General features: G+C 40.2%; 1 protein-coding gene across 1 annotated transcript; it reads right to left on the bottom strand.

The window, feature by feature from the left end:
- Positions 1-1371: 1371 nt before the first annotated feature.
- On the bottom strand, positions 1372-21564 carry LOC119886872 (ataxin-7-like). The gene is made up of 5 exons (XM_038697842.1): positions 21392-21564; positions 15527-15626; positions 8995-9210; positions 8728-8796; positions 1372-1769 (listed from the first exon to the last, which is right to left on the bottom strand). Exons 3-5 carry the CDS (start codon positions 9200-9202, stop codon positions 1630-1632), a joined length of 417 nt encoding a protein of 138 aa, XP_038553770.1. The 5' UTR covers positions 9203-9210; positions 15527-15626; positions 21392-21564; the 3' UTR covers positions 1372-1629.
- Between the last annotated feature and the right edge of the window lie 434 nt (positions 21565-21998).

Genomic DNA, 21998 nt, shown 5'->3' with positions numbered 1-21998 from the left:
CGGTGTGGAGCTAAAACAATTAGTCAAGCAACAGAAAATTAATCTGCAAGAATTTTAATAATATATTAATCATCTGAGTTCAGCTTCTCAAATGTCTTTTGTCTATTATACCATTGTAATGGGAAATCTTTGGGTTTTGGACTTTTAGTCAGACAAAGCAAGACTAAAGGGTTAATCAATTAATTAAAGAAAAATGATTATCTTATTAAATCAATAATGAAAATAACCATTAGTTGCCGTCATCTTCCGGTGCTAAAAACTCCTACTTGAATGGGGGTCAAGGGAGGCACCATTAGCTGCTTTGTTTTTGTTTTTTTTCTTTGTTAATTTGTTTAATTTAATCTATACAATAAGTCAGAAGCATACAGGAGATGGTGGAAAAGCTTGACAAAAGAAATCGCTACACACAGCTTGAAACTAGTCAAACAACTGTTCATTTTGAGTGCTTCCTGCGTTCACAACACTACCCTGTTAAAGATATACCTCCTGCTGGGATGCTGTCAGTGAGATTTTACTCCAAATGCCCTCCCGTGTTTGTTTACTCCTCATTCAAAATTCCCAGGCAGGTATGACAACTCAAACGATTATGCCGTTGATGAGCAACAGTCGGGTCTAGACAGTCTATTGTTTAGCAGGGCGGGAGGAGTCCTCTCTTTGAGTGTTGTTGACACAGTTGCAAGGACAGTTACTCCAAGAGCCATGTGCTGTTATACCTCCCTCTTGTGGATGAACGTGACCACTGTAATTGATGTCACACTTCATGGAGAAAATAAGTCAGCGACTGAAACTCAATACACATAGACAACAACTGATGCGAACAAGGGCTGAACCCATGAAATTCATGTCATAACAAGGCCACATGAACCGACCTTAACTATTCATGTCCTCCATTAAAACTTTACAAATATACATTCTTACTGCAAACAAACAGCCCCACATGACAGGACACGATAGGCGCGCTCTAACATGCCGCCTTCCTTACCATTTCAAGGAAATGAGTTTGGGAGTGAACAGACGGCTTATTTCTTTCAGCGACTGTGGGCGTTTGTCAACTTGCCGTGAACACTGTCAAGATCCACAGTGATGCAATCGCTATATTTACAGATCTAAAATTGATCCATTTCAGCACTCTAGTCAAGGATCCAGCTTAATTACCAAGTAGCAGGAATCCGTGCACTGAAAAGCACATACACACATCCCTGAAGTATGAACAGAAGCAGAAATCTGATCGGAGCTGTATGTAAAAGAAAAAAAAAAAAATTTATATATATATATATATATATATATATATATATATACACACACATCACACACACACACACACACACACATGTGACACAGTGAGTTAAATAAATCAATCTAAGTCGTGGTGTCCCTTCTCAGGTTACAGCATGGAGAAGGCAAAGTGTTACAAAGGGGAGTGAGAGATAATACTAGTGTGCGTTAGTGTGTGAAATATCACCACCAGCCTGGAAGTGGCATATGGTTCCAAGAGATGAAAACTAATTTGCTAGTTCCTTCTTCATTGATCTACTGTCCACATTCACTCCCATCTTTCGTGTATGGAGTTATCTAGAATATTCAGAAACTCTTAAGCTAGCTCTGCACGGTGTTCACATGAAAGACGACTCAATGTGCATGCGCACGTGGTGCTTGACACTTACCATAGTGTGCTTGGAAGGCTTGAGGCTTGACTACCTGTCCGCAGTGGCTGCACATCACTAGGTAGAAGTCGTCCTGTGCGGGACACTGGCCAAATATGGGCATGTCTGTACACAGGGGAAGAACCACATGGGGCCACAGGTCAAGGAGAGGCAAATGAAACACAGCCATTATTTGTTGTCATAACACTGTAATAGCTCAAGATTGGGTAATTTTCAATTTGATAATCTATTTAGCATAAAACCAAGATGAAAAACTGGTCATGTCAGACATCACTTGGCGCACTTCACACGTAACCATATTAATTAAAATACAAAACAAAAAACAACTAGAGGCAACCTGACGCACAAAGTCTACACATGTAAATCCAGATCATTCCCACGTACAAGTCTCTATTCATTATAGTGAACATGTTCTAGTGATAAGAACCAGGAAAAGGGCTGAGCCAGCAATCCAAAGGTTTCCTGCTGTCAAAGATGTATATACTATAGAGTGCAGATGATTTGTGTTAAATCAATTAAGATCATTATGGTTTCCACCCCACACTCTGACGCTTCCTGTGTTGCTGCACTTCTCCCTTCTCTTTCATGCTCCCAATGCTGAAAGTCTTAATTCACAACATTCTGCACCTCCAAGGTTTCTCCTGTCAAACGTTCTCTCCATCACAACTCTATGAAGAGTCACCAAAAGTCCTTGTATTTTAATAATAATTTTCATAATTAATATCTTTTCTTATTTAAAATTTACATCTAACAATTTGGTAGTCTAAACAATATTTCAGTTTATATGTGAACACCACAATTAAATTATAAAATAGATTAAAAACAATTTTTAAAAATCAAAGCAAATAAAACTGCAATGTAATCCTTCTGGGCAATTGCACCACGTCAAAGTAGGTCCACTTAAGTGCTTGTTTTTGCCACCGACAGGCTGAGATAGTTATAAGTGTCCAATAACATTGTGGAAAGGATCCCTACAGAGAGAGACCATGTTGTCAGGCCCAGGGTTAACAATTCAGAAGTTACCATTTAAAATGGATTAATTGATTAGTGAATTGACAGAAAAATTATCTGAGACTTTTGATAATCGATTAATTGCTGGAGCAAAAATGTCATACATTCACTAATTAAAGCTTCTAAGTTGGGAACTGCTTTCTCAGTTTCATTTGATAGGAACCCGAATATCTGGGCTTTCGAGGGATATTAAGTCATCACCTTGGATGTGATTATTCAGAGGAATAATCAGTTTCACGATTATTATGCATTAATTTAACAACACTAGTAATTAATTAAGTTGATTTTTAATATTTAAATACATTAACAATTATATGTCTATAATATTTAAGTACTATTAATATAATAAAATTAACTTAATTTTTCCCCCAGGGAAAGTGTTATTAAGGAGGGGAATAAACTGAACTATTAGTCATCAACTCTCATCCATACATACAAATTTTTGTGAAAATGATGTTATTAATAACTGAAATGCAAGTAATTGGTAGTCCTGGAAGTTTATAAGCTCCTGATGTTATTTTAATGTTTTACACCTGGCAACAATTTCTCATCAGACGGGAGGAGGCAACAGGATGTAACGTTAAATGTTCAGTGACTGAAGGTCTTGAGAGGACTACATTCTGTCTTCTATAAGGTCCTTTCAGAAAAGCAGCGATTTGCACTGTGCTGGAAGCTGGGTTCAGCGCAAAAGTTCAACTACTTTGACAGCGGCGGCGTTCACGCGAGCTCGCCAAGCGATGCGGTGCATGTTGCTCGACGCAGAAACAAACCCTGTGGAGCGGCACAAGCCATTGAAAATACTGGGTGGAAAAAGTGGTTTTGGAAAAGAAAGGACGGAGGTGACTGGAGGAACTGAGGTTAGTAAAGCTAATTAGTGATGCAAACTAGTCCTTTTAAGCTAATGAGGAGACGTTTCTTTTTAGATTTTACTGTGCAAATAAAATGCACCTCAGAAGGTCCTTTTTATATTAAAGGTCTACAGATGAATGTCAGAAGCTGTAAAATGAAGACACAAAAGGCAAACATGAACAGTCGTACCTATAATGATTCTGAGGTCATATTAACAGGATTTTCCTGCCGTTAAGGCTTAGAGGTTCTTTTTGTCCTCCACTTGCTGCTGAAAAAAATCCTAGAGGAAACACTGAGCACGGCACTTTAAGCTGGTGCACCGCTCGTGTAACTTTGTTTTTGTTGTTTCGTGCAAGTTGCAACAGTTCCGTTCCCTGCCTTTACGATTAATTAACTGTGACGTTTTAAACCGCGGTTAACAGCGGAATCCAGTAATTGCTGCATCCCTTCCCTTGGACTTAAGGAAATTGTGCTGGATATTTTTTTTTCAAAAGAAATTCTGACATTTTATAGTTCAGATAGGTGAAATGAAAACCACCAATTCATTAACAATCTAAATAATCAAAACAGAGAGATGTGGGTTTTCTGTCACGTTCTAAAAGTTTATGTTGAAAATCACAAAACATTAAAATACTTCTGAAACCTCCACCCCGTAAAGCCAGCTCCTGCTTAAGGCTGGATTCATACGTTGCTGTGATTAGCTGCAGGGTTGTGAGGCAGTGTGTTTATTTGTGCTTTAGAAGTTAGCCGCTCTTAAACAATTAGAAAATAATTTTTTTTCCCCCTCTGATTCACCAGCTTTCTCTACCGGCGCTCCCTCTCCTCATTAACTCTCTAGGTCACTCTGCCACCACACACACACTCTCTTCTCTCTCTAAAACAAATGAACACATACCAAAGGAAGATCTTGGTATCACTATTTTTCCATCCAGACCCAGTCATCAAAGATGGGTACACCTAATAAATCAAGGACTCAACTGGGAGAGAATCAAGAGTTTGGTCCATGAGCTTCGTCTGGATAGCTCCCTGTTTCAGTGATATTTCAGGCCACCTGATTTGGTCTGAATCGGCGCTGACACAAGTCGACTTTATGGAGTAACAATTACACACAGGATCATGGACCCCTAAAAACATTTCATAGCTCATAGCAGTGCAGTGCCTATGTTCAGGATTACCATGCAACAAAGAGAAACTTGAAGAAATGGCCGATTTCAGTGGTTCTTTCTTCATTCTGGGAAATGTAATGATGGGAATTTTCCTCTAATGCCACTAAAGCAGTGCACCTTTCAGATGCACAATCATTAAAAAAAAAAGCAAAGAGGAGCATGAATGCCAAGGCACACGAGTGGCATGTCTGCAGCTCCAGCATCTTGAGCCACCCATAGTATGAACCAAGCCTCATGCTGCACGAGCCACTCTTAGGCAAATCTCCTCACCACAATGTGATCAAAATTTACACTGGCGCAGAGAACCAGAAACCACCTAATTAAGGAGGCTAATTAAAAGAGTGCCTGGGGCGTTGTGACGTGATGAGCAGAAAACAGGAAACAAGAGGAGAGAATTGGAGCCCCTCTCCAATATGTACTCCGCCAGGGACGTCAAGGGTTCTCCAAACATCACTGGCCAAGTCTGGAAGGGATGAGGGCCATTAAGCAAAGACTATGTAAAAAGGGCCTACCTGGCTGCTTTCCTCTCAGGGAGGTCAGTGGCAGTCTTGTGTGGATGAATTGACAAGCCTGATACTACTTAATGTGTCAATTGTCTGAAGCCACTCTGCTTAAGTGTCTCCTTCAACGGCAGTGGAGCGAAAAGACTTATTTTCACAGCGGCTGGGGTCTGCCACAGAGAAAAGGCAAATGTCTTCACTTAATGGACAAAAGCATGTAAATTATATAGAACTTGAGAAGGGAAACACACAGCTGATGGGCACACACACGGGTCTGCCTACTCCGCAAAGACGACAAGTGCAGAAATGTGATGTGAAGGATGGTCCTCCCGGGTTGCCAATTGCGGAAGCGTAATCCATTTAAGCAGCAATCGAAAGCCAGCCTGAAAGTTCTGAGTAACTTTTCGGTTCTACATGTCTGCTTTAATCCCATTCCCTCTATGAGCCAGTCTCCTGTAGCACTAGCAAACTGAAGTTATAATGAGAGAGCACACAGATATTTGCGAAATCAATAACTTCCCATGTATTCTCCATTAAAACTCCACCTTCTCTCACATCCTGTATTGAAACAGGCCAAGAACTGCGGAGTCCAACAGGCGAACCACATTTCCTTGCTGGATCAATAGCAAGGTCAAACCAGACTCATTCCCAAACCGCTGCTGTTGTTCTCTTGGAGCGTTCTCCAAACGGCTTGCTCAACTATAAAAGCAGACCGGCTAGATCGCCTTGCCACTCTGCATTCACCGCGCTGGCACCCACTGAACTGTACCGCCTGACTTGAAAAGTGGTCTATCGCCACTGTGTCTGCCCCATTCTCAATCTCCCATTTCCTTCTTGGGCAAGTAGTAGATGAAAAGGAGAGAGAGAGAGAGAAAGGAAGTCGCCACCATGGACAAAGAAGAGACAGAACAACCGAGCAAAACCAAGAAAGGAGCACGGCAACGAAAAAACACGAGAGAGAAAGAGCAGGGAAGCAGGCCGAGGCCTCGGCGAGACAAAGAGAGTGAGCAGAGGACCTGCGCTCGAGGATGAGAAACAGAGCCTGTGAGCACGAGACAGGGGAAGAGAAGGAGAGTCCAGTTAATTTCAGCATCCTCATCCATGGCAGTGATGAATGATCTGGGTGGAATAGGAGCAGCTCTGGCTGCCTGTGAGCAGCACACATGCTGGCTGAATATGACCTGTGGCTGACACTACATTTCCCAGCTTCCCTGACAGTGACTGTAAAAATGTATAAAAAGCGAGACAGCTGAGGAGTGAATTCACCAGTCATTAATTGCCATACATTCTTTTTTTTTTTTTTTACAATCTGTGTGTGTCAGAACGGCGGTTACACCACAGGAGGAATCTGGTGGTGAGTCACGGCGGAGAGGTGTAGTCATCCACTTGTAATACCCCTACTCGACACACAAACACAGACACAGTATAATGTTCTATGAACACACACTTCTGCCACGAGCAGCATGCGCTGATCAGCTCCATGACACAAACAACAGTCACTGACAGACGCTGCTACATGACTGAGACGTGTTTTAAGCCAGTTGCACGTCAAGTGACCTCGCAACATTGAATTTTAAATCACCAGTCTGGCTCTCCGGCTTCCTTAGAAAATAACAGCCACCAGTATTTCTTCAGCACAAAGTGGACAACTCTTTAGGTCAGCCACCAGCTCAGTGTATGCAGGGTCATCTATATCACAGCATTTTAAATATTTTGTATGTAACGTGAAAGCGGTCTTTTTCTTGTCATTGGGAGCCTCTAGGACATTTGCTGTTGACACTGTGCAGCGGTTTTAGGGTCTGCAAACAGGCCACAGTGTTGTCCAATGCAAATGCAACATTAGATACGTGCCCCGCGAAGTAGCCTGCAATTAACCCTTTCCTTTACAGTGGCATGTGGAGAGGGGAAAAAAAAGTCAGACACTAAAGCTGGACCCACGCTGATGACATCATAAGTGTGGGCCAAAATCATGTGTTCAAAGTCAAAAGTCATCTTTACTCTTTTCTGCAAATATATTATTAGACAGCATGATTGAAAAGATGTGTGCATCCACAAAGTTGGGACAAATCAGTGTGGAAAGGTTTTCTAAAGCAGGTCTCACCTGAATCAGTAAACTGTCAAATTCGATGCCTCGTGTCCTTGAGTAAGAGATAACATTTTTGCAAAGTCATTAAAATTAGCTATGTTTGTTTTGCTAAAATGCATAAAAGGCAAACAAAGTATACCATGTTTGTGAGTGTACGCTTTTACAGTCATTCGATGTGGTGAGCAGTCCGAGTAAAAATGAACAGGTTAGTCTTCTACTCATCATGTCAAATTGCTAGTTCTGATGTCAGTCTTAGATCTTGGTGAGCCTGGTGCACGACTGTTGATTTGTAATTAAACAACGTTTTATCGTTATAACAATTTAGCTTTGTGGAGAGGCTCATTCTAAATCCAGGCCTGCCAGCAGGACAAAACAGCTAACGCTAATCGAGGTGTTTCCAAAAATAAAACTGCAGCACAAACTGCTCTGAAACATCACTCTGTGGCTCAGAAGCCAGATGATGCATGATTCTGATATAGTTGATTTTATCTCCTATGTCAGATAGTGTCCTTTTTCTTTATTCTGTCATGACTGAACAGTTCCGTGCTACTGCCTATTATAGAATGAATAACTGTCAGCCTTAAAAAACAAAAAAACAACAACTATTAGCAAAACCTATGGTATGTTTCAGCTTTTGAGAGGAACCTAACATCATAGTTAGTAGCAGGAAAATAATCGCACATCACTTTGTTATCAAAAAAGAAAATCCATGTTGATGGCTTTAAGAGTTTAAACAAAAAACAGAAATTTGTATGACATGCTGGTTGGTACTTCAAAGTCTTAAATTAAGCATTTTGTTCAAATTCCTTACAATATCTAAATATGTGGTAAAAAAAACATTACTGCCCGTTATACTTTGTGTTGAAGCAGCATGTGGCAATATCGTCAACTATATTTTAATAAAACTCAGACTAAAAAGGGGCTTTTACAAAAAGCCCCAGCCACTGTTTCAACAGTAACATTTCCATTTTCACGTTTTGAGAAATCACACTACTTTCTACTAATTAACTTTCAAAATGTGTACCATCTTAACACTGTTGAGTCAACAAAACCTTACTGTTGTCTTTAAGATAAGAGGAGCCATGAAATATGGTGGATGGTTTCATATGTAAAATGGCAGCAATGTGGATGCAGAACAATAAAGTCCCATTAATTCTCCAAACAGAATATAGTATTGCCATTACAACGTGTGGGCCTATGTCCAACTGCAGCGAGTCTAAGTTGTTCACCGTTAAGTTATTTTAGGGACAGATGTAAATGTCAACTACCACACGAATAAGAGACACATGTTTCACTTATCATATCCGGTTGTCCAGTCAAGTCATGACGCGCAGGATTTACAGTAGATTTACATTTTGCTGAACGACGCGCGTAAAGTGTTGTATGTATGTGTGTAAACCCCCAGAATCAAAATACACCTTTGGCCCTAGATTTCAAAAAAACACACTCACCTTCTCTGCACAAACGCATGGCATCTCGATTTTTCCCGAAGTCTTTGAAACTTTCCTCCGATTCAGCACCTGAAAATGAGGCGATCCGACACACAGACAAATAAATAGTTGCACTTGCTTGCCTGCCCGTGCTGTTGCTACCAGTAGCGTTTCTTCATATTCCAACCAAAAACTGCATGCAATCGGCCAAAAAAAAAAGGACAGGACTGGCAACTGTCGCGCTCTACCTCGCTTCCTCGCGCACATTCGGGACGCTGGGGAACTCACCGTCGTTGCCGTGGAGTTTGGCGGCGTCGACCCAGTTGCTCCAAGGCTGTCCCAGCATTATTTCTGGACTAGGCAAGGATCTCCGCTCCGCAACAGTCGCCATTGCTGTGGAGCCTTCTCCCCGCTGGATCTGCTGCTGCTGCTTCAGCTGCTGCCTGGCCGCTCGGCGCTGCTCCCCCCTGACGTCATCCTCGGCCCTTTCCGACATTCTTTCCGCTACAATGTAACAACACAAGAGTCAGCGTTGGTAGCGCTCGGGATAGGAGGACTCTCTCACTGATTGACACGGCCAAGCGCGTGTTGTTTCACCGCACCCGCCCCTCAAAAAATAAAATAACTCGTCTGTCTGTGTGGCCACTTGACAAGCAACAAGTACAAAGCTTATACAATATATGACATACATGCAGTTTATATGCAGGTTTATGGACCCCGGTATTACGTGCAGTGCTTACCTGTTTGGCGGTTAACGTTAAACAGTATGGCATATATACACATGTATAAACTCAGGTTCACTCTATATAAAGCAATTTATTGTAGTATATAATTTATTTAAAGAAATATACATAAAACATAAATATATTCATATATCAGTGGTCCTTCCAAAGTACACTATAGCTGCTTGTATTTTCGAATACTGTAAACAGTAATGAATTAAATGACTGACTTTACTGCAGGTCTTGGTCAATGAAACAGGACTTGAATAATGACTTGTGCAGTGTAAGCTTACTAAACACCTGTGTTGGTCTACACTAGTGGATGCCTGGTTACACACCGATACAGTGATATATTTATTAAGATATTTTCATGTGGCAAAACATTCAACTTTTTACTTGCTTTCTGTACTAAGAAAAAGCAAACATTTTAAATCTTTATCTACAGTATATATATATATATATGTCTTTTTCAATCTATCTGCGCACACACACACGGGGCACAACCCTAGGCACACCAGAACTCAACTTCACATTTTTGCATAATTATGAAATTACAATACCAAAAAAAGAAAAATCCCTGTTATCCCTGAGTCCTAGGAGCTTTGCCTGTAGATATTAACTCTCATGTGAGCCTTCACACACAAGAATATAGGAGAATGATATTAACAGATAAGTGATCTCCATTATAATAAAGACAAACTCAAATTATATAACTCAGGTTTACTGTTAATTCAACAAAATGTCTACAACAGAATAATGTAACACTTAATGAGATTTATGACTGACTTGAACAGATTCACTTGTGGTTCCCTAAACTTTTCAGATGTGTAAAGACAGTTGTCCTTACTTTCACTTTCAAAATGAAATGGTTGTGGTCTAACCCAGTGATGCAAATATTCAACTGACGAAAGCTGAGAAACAAATGGAAACTCTTGCTGTTTTCTAGCCACAAACAACATTCAATAAACTTGTATTCTTGTAAAGAGAGAAGGTAATACACTCACTGACCTGCCTTCCAAATGGCATAATCGCTATAAGCCTTCATCCTGTGCTGTTCTTCCTATTTTATATTAATGATTTAGTGGTTGAATGTAACTGTTCTTTTTCTATCTCAAATCATCAAAAAATTCTTAAACCATAACCATCTGTCAGTATGACAGAAAAAATAGGACAGTTTAAGCAACCTTCTGTGCTGTTTTCCTGAGATCGAATGAAGGATATCTGAAGAAAATCCTCCTAATAAATGGCAGCGAAGTTGAATGTATTCCCGTTTGGCATGTATCCCAAAGAGCCTTGAGCATGGCCCTTTGTTGCTAGTTTCAAGTGTACAATTCGGAAAGTTGGCTTTGTCTTTAGAACATCACTTAATTTAGAAATACAAATTAAGAAATTGTCCTTAAGATGTTGCCAGTGTCTCTCAGTTCTTTGGTCTTTATTACATTTGTATCTCAGTCACAACCTGATCCATTTTATCAAAGTGTTTCAAAATATATGAACACTCGAGAACTGGCTACTGTAGGAACTGTTAAAATGGTCAAATCACTGTGGATGGCAACCAGAGTTGAACCTCAGTAGAATATAGTATATTACGTTCAGGATACCTACAATAGTTGGGTGAGCAGACATAACAAGCATGATGCTTGATACTGTTTGTTCCTTTTTTTGTGGGGTGGGGGTGGGGTTATATACATTTCAACTTATAGTGCATTGTTTTTTTTCCCCTTTTGAAAAAAAAAAACTACACAAATAAAGGGTACATAACATTGAGCAAACAGTGGGTCAACACATAATACCCTACAGGGATTTGAATGGCACCTCTATATCAAACAAATCAGTGCTATACACATCAGTGCAACATCAATTATTTGACAAGCATGCCAGGCACAATTATATTTCACGCAATGACAATACATTGACAGAGGCATCATGTATAGCAAATCCTTTTTCACTGTAATGTGTAACTTACCCATTTAGCCACTGCTAAAAAATTATAAGACTCTGTGGAGCAAACTTTTTGGTTTGTCCATTTCTATGAGTAGCAGTGCTTTTTTAGTCTGCGATGGGCCCAGATGTGTAAATTTTCTGTCATTAATATAGTATCTCACAAAAGGGAGTGCACCCCTCACAATGTTGTAAATATTTGATTAAATCTTTTCATGTGACAACACTGAAGAAATGACACTTTCCTACAATGTAAAGTTTTGAATGTACAGCTTGTGTAACATGGTAAACTTGCTGTCCCCTCAAAATAACACATCACATAGCCATTAATGTCTAAACTACTGGCAACAAAGGTGAGTCCACCCCTAAGTGAAAATGTCCAATGGAGACTCTTACTGTATAAATCACATTTCCTCAATAGCCTTTTTTAGGCAAGCACTATCATCTAAGCAACAGTCACTCTTCTACATTGCTCAAATGTGATTAAAAGCAGTGACATTACCAGTAAATGCAAACAAAAGTTTGTAACTTTTTTTTTTTCCATATTATGGTGTCCAGTGGATGAACCAATCACTAGCGACTGAACATCACACTACTGATCATATACATTTAATGATCAGAAAAATAAAAGACCCCTGTACGATATGAGGCAGACCAATACAAATGTTTACTGCGGTGGTGGTAGGGCTGTGCGATATGACGATATCTATGATTTGACAATAGCAAAACGTCTGTCGTTGAAAATTATGCTCTATTGTTTATTTTGTTGTGTCGCAAATTCCCCACTACAAGGTGTTGACGCTTTGCACCACGATGAAGTTAGTTTTACGTTGCATATTTAACAGACATCTGTAGACTATTCAACGTAAAAGTAATATCCAAATTGAAACTAATTTCACTGTGGTCCATTCTTCCACACTTGCCTGTGTTGCAGGGAAGAAATTTGCATTAAGAATAAACAAACATGGAGGAGAGTGAAGTTTGCTCATAACTGGATCATACTGAACAGGAGGACTCAGACCATGCAAGCTAAAACGAGGAGTTTAATACCAAAGAAGGAAGTCTATTGTCTGGACGAGCCACGCAACACTATTCTAGCCGTTTTAGCCATGATGTGCCCACGGACATGCAGCTTACTTTATAGTTCACCCAGACATGTGTGATGATAGCTATAGCAGCAGGAGAGCTGTATCGCTATCTGGAGCTGCCGTCTCATCCTCTCATATTTACTTTGCAGCAGCAAGTAGCAACAGTTTGCTAACCCATAACTTAGCTAACATTGGTCACATTACATGCTGTGTTGTTGTTCACTGTACATTTGGTATTTGTCCTGGTGTTGGATTTCTCCAGAATACACTGGGTACGGAAAGTATTCAGACCCCTTTAAATTTTTCACTCTTTGTTTCATTGCAGCCATTTTCCAAAAATCAAAAAAGTTAATTTTATTTCTCAGTAATGTACACTCAGCACCCCATCTTGACAGAAAAAAACAGAAATGTAGAAATTTTTGCAAATTTATTAAAAAAGAAAAACTGAAATATCACATGGTCATAAGTATTCAGACCCTTTGCCGTGACACTCATATTTAACTCAGGTGCTGTCTATTTCTTCTGATCATCCTTGAGATGGTTCTACACCTTCATTTGAGTCCAGCTGTGTTTGATTATACTGATTGGACTTGATTAGGAAAGCCACACACCTGTCTATATAAGACCTTACAGCTCACAGTGCATGTCAGAGCAAATGAGAATCATGAGGTCAAAGGAACTGCCTGAAGCGCTCAGAGACAGAATCGTGGCAAGGCACAGATCTGGCCAAGGTTACAAAAAAATTTCTGCTGCACTTAAGGTTCCTAAGAGCACAGTGGCCTCCATAATCCTCAAATGGAAGACGTTTGGGACGACCAGAACCCTTCCTAGAGCTGGCCGTCCGGCCAAACTGAGCTATCGGGGGAGAAGAGCCTTGGTGAGAGAGGTAAAGAAGAACCCAAAGGTCACTGTGGCTGAGCTCCAGAGATGCAGTCGGGAGATGGGAGAAAGTTGTAGTAAGTCAACCATCACTGCAGCAATCCACCAGTCGGGGCTTTATGGCAGAGTGGCCCGACGGAAGCCTCTCCTGAGTGCAAGACACATGAAAGCCCGCATGGAGTTTGCTAAAAAACACCTGAAGGACTCCAAGATGGTGATAAATAAGATCCTCTGGTCTGATGAGACCAAGATAGAACTTTTTGGCCTTAATTCTAAGCGGTATGTGTGGAGAAAACCAGGCACTGCTCATCACCTGTCCAATACAGTCTCAACAGTAAAGCATGGTGGTGGCAGCATCATGCTGTGGGGGTGTTTTTCAGCTGCAGGGACAGGACGACTGGTTGCAATCGAGGGAAAGATGAATGCGGCCAAGTACAGGGATATCCTGGACGAAAACCTTTTCCAGAGTGCTCTGGACCTCAGACTGGGCCGAAGGTTTACCTTCCAACAAGACAATGACCCTAAGCACACCGCTAAAATAACGAAGGAGTGGCTTCACAACAACTCCGTGGCTGTTCTTGAATGGCCCAGCCAGAGCCCTGACTTAAACCCAATTGAGCATCTCTGGAGAGACCTGAAAATGGCTGTCCACCAACGTTTACCATCCAACCTGACAGAACTGGAGAGATCTGCAAGGAGGAATGGCAGAGGATACCCAAATCCAGATGTGAAAAACTTGTTGCATCTTTCCCAAAACGACTCATGGCTGTATTAGATCAAAAGGGTGATTCTACTAAATACTGAGCAAAGGGTCTGAATACTTATGACCATGTGATATTTCAGTTTTTCTTTTTTAATAAATTTGCAAAAATTTCTACATTTGTTTTTTTCTGTCAAGATGGGGTGCTGAGTGTACATTACTGAGAAATAAAATGAACTTTTTAGATTTTTGGAAAATGGCTGCAATGAAACAAAGAGTGAAAAATTTAAAGGGGTCTGAATACTTTCCGTACCCACTGTAGCTTACCCCACCTTTATGATGCAGAGAAACATTGAGTTAATAATATTTCATTGAATTTACAAAGAAATTTTAATATCGGTATATATTGGTATTGGGATTTGAAATTAACTATATCAGGATATGATATCGCACAGCCCTAGGTGTCGGTGTTGTATTGGATTACATTTCATTGAAAGGTATTTGTAATATCTATACAAAGTCTAATAAGCACATTCAATAAAACAAACACCTAACCTTCAATACATGCAACCCAATACAGCACCAGTACAAACGATAGGCTCAGTAGGTTGCTGTAGCCTCAACAAGAAACACCTCATTGAATATTAATTAATATTTAAGCAAAGTGGAAATAGTATTCATTAAAGGACTGTTGTACTGGATTGCACAGCATCTATTTTTCAAGTAAGTGAATGTATATTAATGTAAGAGCACCAGAGAGAGGGCGTTTCCTTTTGCTAGATGCCCAGCTACCTTTCCTCTAGCATACTCATTGAATCAGGAATGAAAATTCATGAACATTAATCTAACATTAAATCGGTAGAATATACTAGGTCTGAACAATTAATTGAAATCTCAATATGGCCTACTGCAATGTTTGTTAAAAGGCAAAATGGGTTGTTAACTAAATATTTGTCTTGCTGCAGAGTTGTCCTGGCCAACACCATATTCTACAGACTTAAGAAAACATCTTTGTTCGGTACAGATCCTTGTAAAAATCACATCATAATCAGTTAAATGTGTTTTCAATGAAAAAAGAGAATACGTATGTAAAAGTGATTATTCCCTCCAATATCGCAAATGATATCACAATTAGATATTTTTTTCCAAAACCATTCAGCCCTACAATATACATGGGTGTGTTGTTGTTTTAAACCCATAGTTTCAAATATCCACAAACATTCAAAACAATGTTTTTGTTTTATAATATAATAACTTCAGAATCCAAAGTAAGTTAACATCACAGTTAGGCCTTGGAACCAAGATAAGAGTTTGGGAAATGACAGGGTCGTTTGTTTGCAGTAAAACAACTAGTATAAAATTGCGAAACAGATTTCCAATAAAGGACAGATGTAAACATCTATCAGCACTATACAACTATGTATATTGTATAGCTACAGAAAACAGGAACTGTCAATAATACAGAGTAATGAGTATCTATGAGATCTTACCTCGGCAAAATAAGAAAAAAGGAACTTATTTTTAACTCAATCAGACGATCCTCATCAGTTTGGGTGATCGCTGGCTGCCACAGTCACTGGAGAGAAGAGTCTGGAGACACGCACAAGCCAACCCACACACACACACACACACACATTGGGAGAAGACAAGTCGGTATTAGTCAGTGTTTGCTGTTTAAGTTAATCAGTAAACATGGAATTATAAGACTATGTCTGGAAGGTAACACTGTCCTCCTTTGGCCATGGAGTTCTTCACCACTGTGCAGTAATCCAATTCATTAAGCACCATCCCTAACCACCCTCTCCAGCCCCACAGTAATCCCTTTTAAAACCAGAGAACTATCATTGTTTTTGTTGTCTTAACTCAGAAGACCTATAATTGCATGAATATGATTCATGTGGTGACATAAACTAAAGTGCTGATACTAGCAAGGTTATTTGCTAACGTGTATATCGCCTGTATTGTTAATGATTGATAAAAATGAAATCCACTTCCAAATCCATGAATGTAATATATTCATAGGAGGTAGAAAATAACTTGATAAAGTGAAACACAAAGCCATACAATGATAACTGGTGTGTATGAATTACAATGAGGTATTTTAGATTTATTTAAATTTGCATAATACTTTGTTGCTTGTCAAAAGCTTTTGCTATAGTCTATTACTTTCTTTGCATATAAACTATTACTGCCCAGCACAGAATGAACCAACTTCAAACTCAACTGCATTTCTTAAAGGACCAGTGTCTAGGATTTAGTTGCATCTAGCGGCGTCTGTCGTCTCGTCTGTCCCTTGTGTGCGGAGCTAGCTAGCTTGCTTAACTAGGTGCATCTGTAGTTCATGTTAACTGTCATTTTAACAGGGCTGACAATTTTGCTAGCGAACAACAGGCTTAAAACTAAATGAACTCACCAGAGAACAGCCAACTCCTAACAAGCTTTTTCGACAGTGGTTAAATTTACACAGTGCCGTGGGTACGAGTCACTGTAGCCTGACTGACAGGTCGCCATGGTAACGCCTTGTCAATCACAGATAATCCCGCCCTGAAGCATACTCTGCTTTATGGTCCATTTTCCTATAAATGGGGCCATAATTTATTTTCTCAGTTCTTTGACCGGAAGCTTCCTGCTTGAGGAGAACCTACAGTGGCCGCGAAATTCGTTAAAGGCCCTCTCTAGAGCCAGTCTTTGGTTTGTCCGTTCTGGGCTACTCAGGGCTCCAGACTGTGACTTTTTTTGTGTGCGAGTAAAAATTTCACGTGGTCTGATTTTGTGCGAGTGCAAGCTGATCATTAGCACGGCTCTACAGCGCAACTACTTTACTCGCAAATGCCCCTGAAAAGCAACGCGAGCTAGTGTTGTGTCGTTCAATCAACGTTTCGTTCATAAGACCTAATCGTGTATATGACTCGGGAGGAACGGGTTGTCTCAGTGAGTGATTCGTTCCTTTACACGCATGCGTGAAGGATCTTGGACTCTTACATTCACTCGTCACACGGCAGCTGCATGGGCTCCGTCAGCACAGGAAACAGAATTTATTAGTTCACGACTCTCAACTGTGGGTCTCTAGGTTTGAGTCGATCATTTGTCACGTGACAACTCGATCACCGCTCACATTGGTCCTCCTCAGTCTTTCATTCATTCTGCAGGCTGAATGACTGCCAGCGCCGGAGAATGAGAGGCAGGTCGGCTGTCAGGTAACAGTCACTGGACTGATATTATTTAGCTATTTTGTTAATTATGTGACATTTAATAGAGCATAACATTATTACAGTGCAGTTATGTTGTGCTAAGTTATAGTTTTAACACAGCCGCACCGTAAATTCAGTCCTGCTAGTGTTTAACATTACAGCTAACAGCTGATGAGAGTTGTTCTGGGTCCACTTCAGAGCCCTGACAGAGTTCTACCGGGAGCCGAATTACCTCAGAGGACGTCCGTCTCCTCTCCAAAACAAACAGACCCGGACATTAAACCATTAAAACACAGCCACGTAGCAACGTTAGCGTTAGCCCTGTGGTTTGTTTACAGCTAACAGCTGATCCAGGTCCGCCAGAGAACGCAACGTAACTTTTCCTTTTTATTTACCAACAGAGCTGTGCTGTTGTTTCACAGCTCGTGACTGGTGAACAACCTGCAGTGTTTGAGAGCGATGTGCCCATATGTGTTTCTCTGTCTGCAGAATCCGGACCTGATGTGGCCCATTCTGCGTTCAGACCTGCCAAACTGCTGCGTTTACATGTGTTTATTTCTTTGTACCTCTCTCTGTGCTGGAGTTCTTAAAGAACTTGGTGGCTTGATCCAGATTATTATTAAATTAGTTGAATTTTAATAAGAGTGTGTTTATTCATATAGTGTATCAAGCTTATTACTTCAATATAATTATTGCAAATCTGATATTAATATTTTACTCATGGATATGGACGTTAGGCTGCTGTATGAATGAGCACTTTAGAGATAAAGATAGTAATATACATAAGCCTTTATATGGCTGGTCTGGTTGTATACTCGGGAAAGATTGTGACAATGGAAGGATTTGGGCGGAGTAGATTGCATATAGACAACATATTTCTGTGGTTTTTACATGGTTTGAATTTGGCTGTGGGCCCGGGGGGGTTATATAATGATGATATACAGTAATCAAGAGGTGAATTTGTGCATTATACTTCAAATAAAGCAAGCCAGGCAGCCTTCCGTGTTTGAGAACGGCGCTGTTTTTTTTTTTTTTTTTTTTTTTTTAAATCGATGGCTGTCGGGTATCAACAGTTTTTTTCTTTTTCTTTTAAAATCAACCAGCGCATCAATAGCTAACCTGGCTAGTTGTAAACTACAGCTGGCCAAACGAGGTTTTCCAACTTGTTAAGTGGAACACCGTCAACTCGGGTGTGATGTCATTCCCAGCTTCGACCTCCGAGGTAAATGGAACGCAGCATGAAATCATTCAAAACATAGTCTGACTGGCTGCCACGATCTTTGGGAGAAATCGCTCTGCGGCGCTTGAGCAGCTCGTTTTACAAAAACAACGAGAGAGATGCGGCGGCAGTTGAAACGGTGAGAAAAAAGACAATAGGCAGAAGATAAGGAAAGTTCGTGTTTGGCTAGCTGGCCATTTAGCTCCATCTGATGCCTTCTTTTTGAACATTCAACTTTTCATAATGTCGATGTGCTCTGCGATCAACCAATCACAGCCTGGATGAGGCAGGACATTAAAAGTGTTGACTTGCTACAGCAAATTTTCAAATGTTGAACTGATTGTTCTGCATGCACTGATGTTATAATCATTGACAAGTTATCACTTAGCATCATTTAACTAATTACAGACTAACTCAATCACCATGTATGTAACATTTTTTTGCACAAGCATTTAATGTATAAAAACCCACCAAAAATAAACAAAAATAAATCCACAAAAATAAATCTGCTGTAAATGGAATTCATATTTTACTAGTGGTAAGCTATATAGAATACTCATATATATATAATTATAATCAATATAGTAGCATTATATAATTAATATATTAAAATTATACTAACAGTATATTATTAAATTAACATTTTAACTATACAACCTCAATTATACAAATTCATGCACTTATACTAGTTCCTCCTCCAGGTTGTGGAGAGAGCCTCTGCAGTGGACAGATATAGATTTAGTCAGAACCATGATGGGGATCAGATGGTTACAGTAGGAGGGGAATGCTCTGCTATGTTTAAATTGTAGGCAATGTGGCCCATACTTTGCAGTCAACTCTAAACTTGTTACCGGGTCAACACAGTTTTAGCTTGACATTTTGAAGTTGCACAACAACAGAAAGGAACACGAAACTTGCAGAGACTGATGCATCATTCCCTAAACACTGAGCACTTCCACACTTCTTACCAGTGGTCATTGATCAATACCTGCTGGTGCGACCAAATCATGTGTGGTGCGATTAACTGAGAAAGTTAGTCTCACCAGTGCTACCAGTGGAAAAGTTAGTGTGGAGCCCTACTACTGGAATAGGGCCCGTTCCCTCTGTAGATATAAAAGGGCTCCTTCTAAGGTAATGGAAAGGCAACGATTTCTATTTTCAGGTGATTATAGATTAAGAAAACATACTTATGAATATTATATTCATTTCTGCCATATTCTGCTAATAGATCCCCCTAAGTCTTACACACTGGTCCTTTAAGTGTAAGTCAGGAAATATTGTTGAACTTCTTCACAGCAGACATTTTGACTTATACTGTTAAAGTAAAGCTCAGGTGTAACCAATAACATCAATCATGGTTTAATGATGGCGTGCCAGTAAGCCATGTCAGTGAGCCAGCACGCACAATGTCAGGAAGGCTGGCACTGGCAAACCTAAGCTACATGTAGCCATTACTAATGCCATTCACTATACAAGTGCATTCTCTGAATGAGGTATTTTTAAAGAAACGTTATGTAAAATAATGACATATTTATGGGATCCAATAACTGCAACTGTATAGTACTATATCCTTAAACCAGGGGACTGGTGCTCTCAGAGAAGCTCAGGTAGTGTAGATCACAATCCATGCTTATAAGTAAACTGGAGCCCTGAGCTTTGTCTTTAATTTGTTAATTGGGTGAAAGGTCAGATAATTGCTGTCATACCACTAAAGAGTACTATTAATCAATTAATCACTTCCACAAACTCAGGTCCACCTCTAACTTTCTCACTGGTCAAACGTCCTGCTCAGCCATAGTTCTTTCTGGCTACCCTGAAGTTACGTTATGTACCCAGAGGGTTACCAGCACATCTGTGTCATGGCACACATTCTGACTTGGCAAACACAGATTTAACTAATAACATTAATAATACCACATTCTGCTACCAAATGTACATTACAGCCAGTTCCATCTTCAAATTGTGCCTTTCAGTATATTGGGATCCAAATCCTAACCAACTGCACTGCCTATATGATTTGACAGTTTTGTAACAGAAGCTGATATAACACATCAAACCCATAGAGGGCTTTTAGGATTGTTGAATGGTGGCTGTTCTGTAGTCATACAAATGTAGACAATGGCTGCGTTGTGTCCTGCATATTCTTTATATAGTATATACGTGTGCAAAAGTCACATAAAATAACCAACTGGCATTCAATGCAATGAGCTCTGGTCTGCTGTTCATAGAAATTGACCGAATGTCGTACAACCATAACATGATTTCATTATATTCAACTGAAAGTCAACAAAAGATTGTGTTGAACTGTCACCCAGCCCTTATGCATCTCTACACGCACTATGAAACTGACATCAAAGTGAATGTACTTACACCGTAACACTGTTCTTCCAAACAGTCTGCTACATTGCAATACACACACACACACACACACACACACGTCAGTACCCAGCTTAGGCTGACTTTAATCGTGGTTTGGGCTCTGCGAAGACACTATGTCAAAGGCTATGATGGGCAAAATATAGCATTATGCCATTTCTTTAGAAACGAAAACCTTGTCATTGAAAAGCAGGTGCACAACTTAGTTAGCTAGCTAACACGAGCTAGCAGTTTTATTGGCTTGCGTCGCTTCCACCTCTTCTACACACTACCATACATTAACATCGTTTCCACAAATAGAAAAGATAAAGAAAGCGTTAATCGTAAACACGATGTGTGAAAAAGCAGACATGGTGTCTATCAGGAGTTGTGATATGAAAACAGGCTCCATCCAGTGTGGGTCTGTGACTGGTACAAGCGTTACTGGAGAGCAGCGGCGGCTACATTAGCCTGCTAGCTGCAGCCTGTAGCCAGCCATGACCAGCGTTAGCGAGCAAGCTGGCAGGAGCCTGACAGCACAGCAGAAGTCATTAGCAGTCGTCACGGATCGACAACAACTTCACTCTTACCAAGGCTCTGGGTGCTGGAGACGCAAACGTGACACCGGGCAGGTATAATTCAACTGGATGCACTGGACGAAGTAGACAGAAGACGGTGGGAAGGAGCGAGTGCGGCGCTCAGCCTCTGTGGAGGTCTTCACCTGGTGCTTCCATGTCTGTTTACCAGACTGCATTCTGGGAGAGAGACGTCACTGCGCAGGGACGCACGTACACTGTGATGTAAAGCAGTAAAGCAGTTTCTCCATCATCGAGGCAAGTTTGGCAACTGGCGGCCAATTTGCCTTCTTAATAAGGATTACAGAGTCCTAGCTCTGGTTTTTGCCAAAAGATTAAAGGCTGTATTTGACCAAATTACTGATGAAAACCAAACCGGGTTTATAAAGGCACATAAAACAACATCAGGCTTGTGCTGGACCTCATTGACTACACTGTAAACACAAATAGGTTTATTAAGAATACTCAAAATATTTGTGGAAACTGATTACCTCAAACTTTTGTAGTAGTGGTAATAATATTTGAGTAAACCTTAACTTAAATATAATACTTTTTTTTTTTAATTCTCAGCATACAAAATTACATTGATTAAAATTAAATTAAATTCCACTTATTCTTTACT

Source organism: Micropterus salmoides, unplaced genomic scaffold (genome assembly GCF_014851395.1).
Source record: "Micropterus salmoides isolate LMB-PRFRI ecotype aquatic unplaced genomic scaffold, ASM1485139v1 Ms_hic_scaffold_4, whole genome shotgun sequence".
Taxonomy (NCBI): Eukaryota; Metazoa; Chordata; class Actinopteri; order Centrarchiformes; family Centrarchidae; genus Micropterus; species Micropterus salmoides.
Note: the sequence above shows the minus strand (reverse complement) of the source record. Positions and strands in the feature narration are given on the sequence as shown.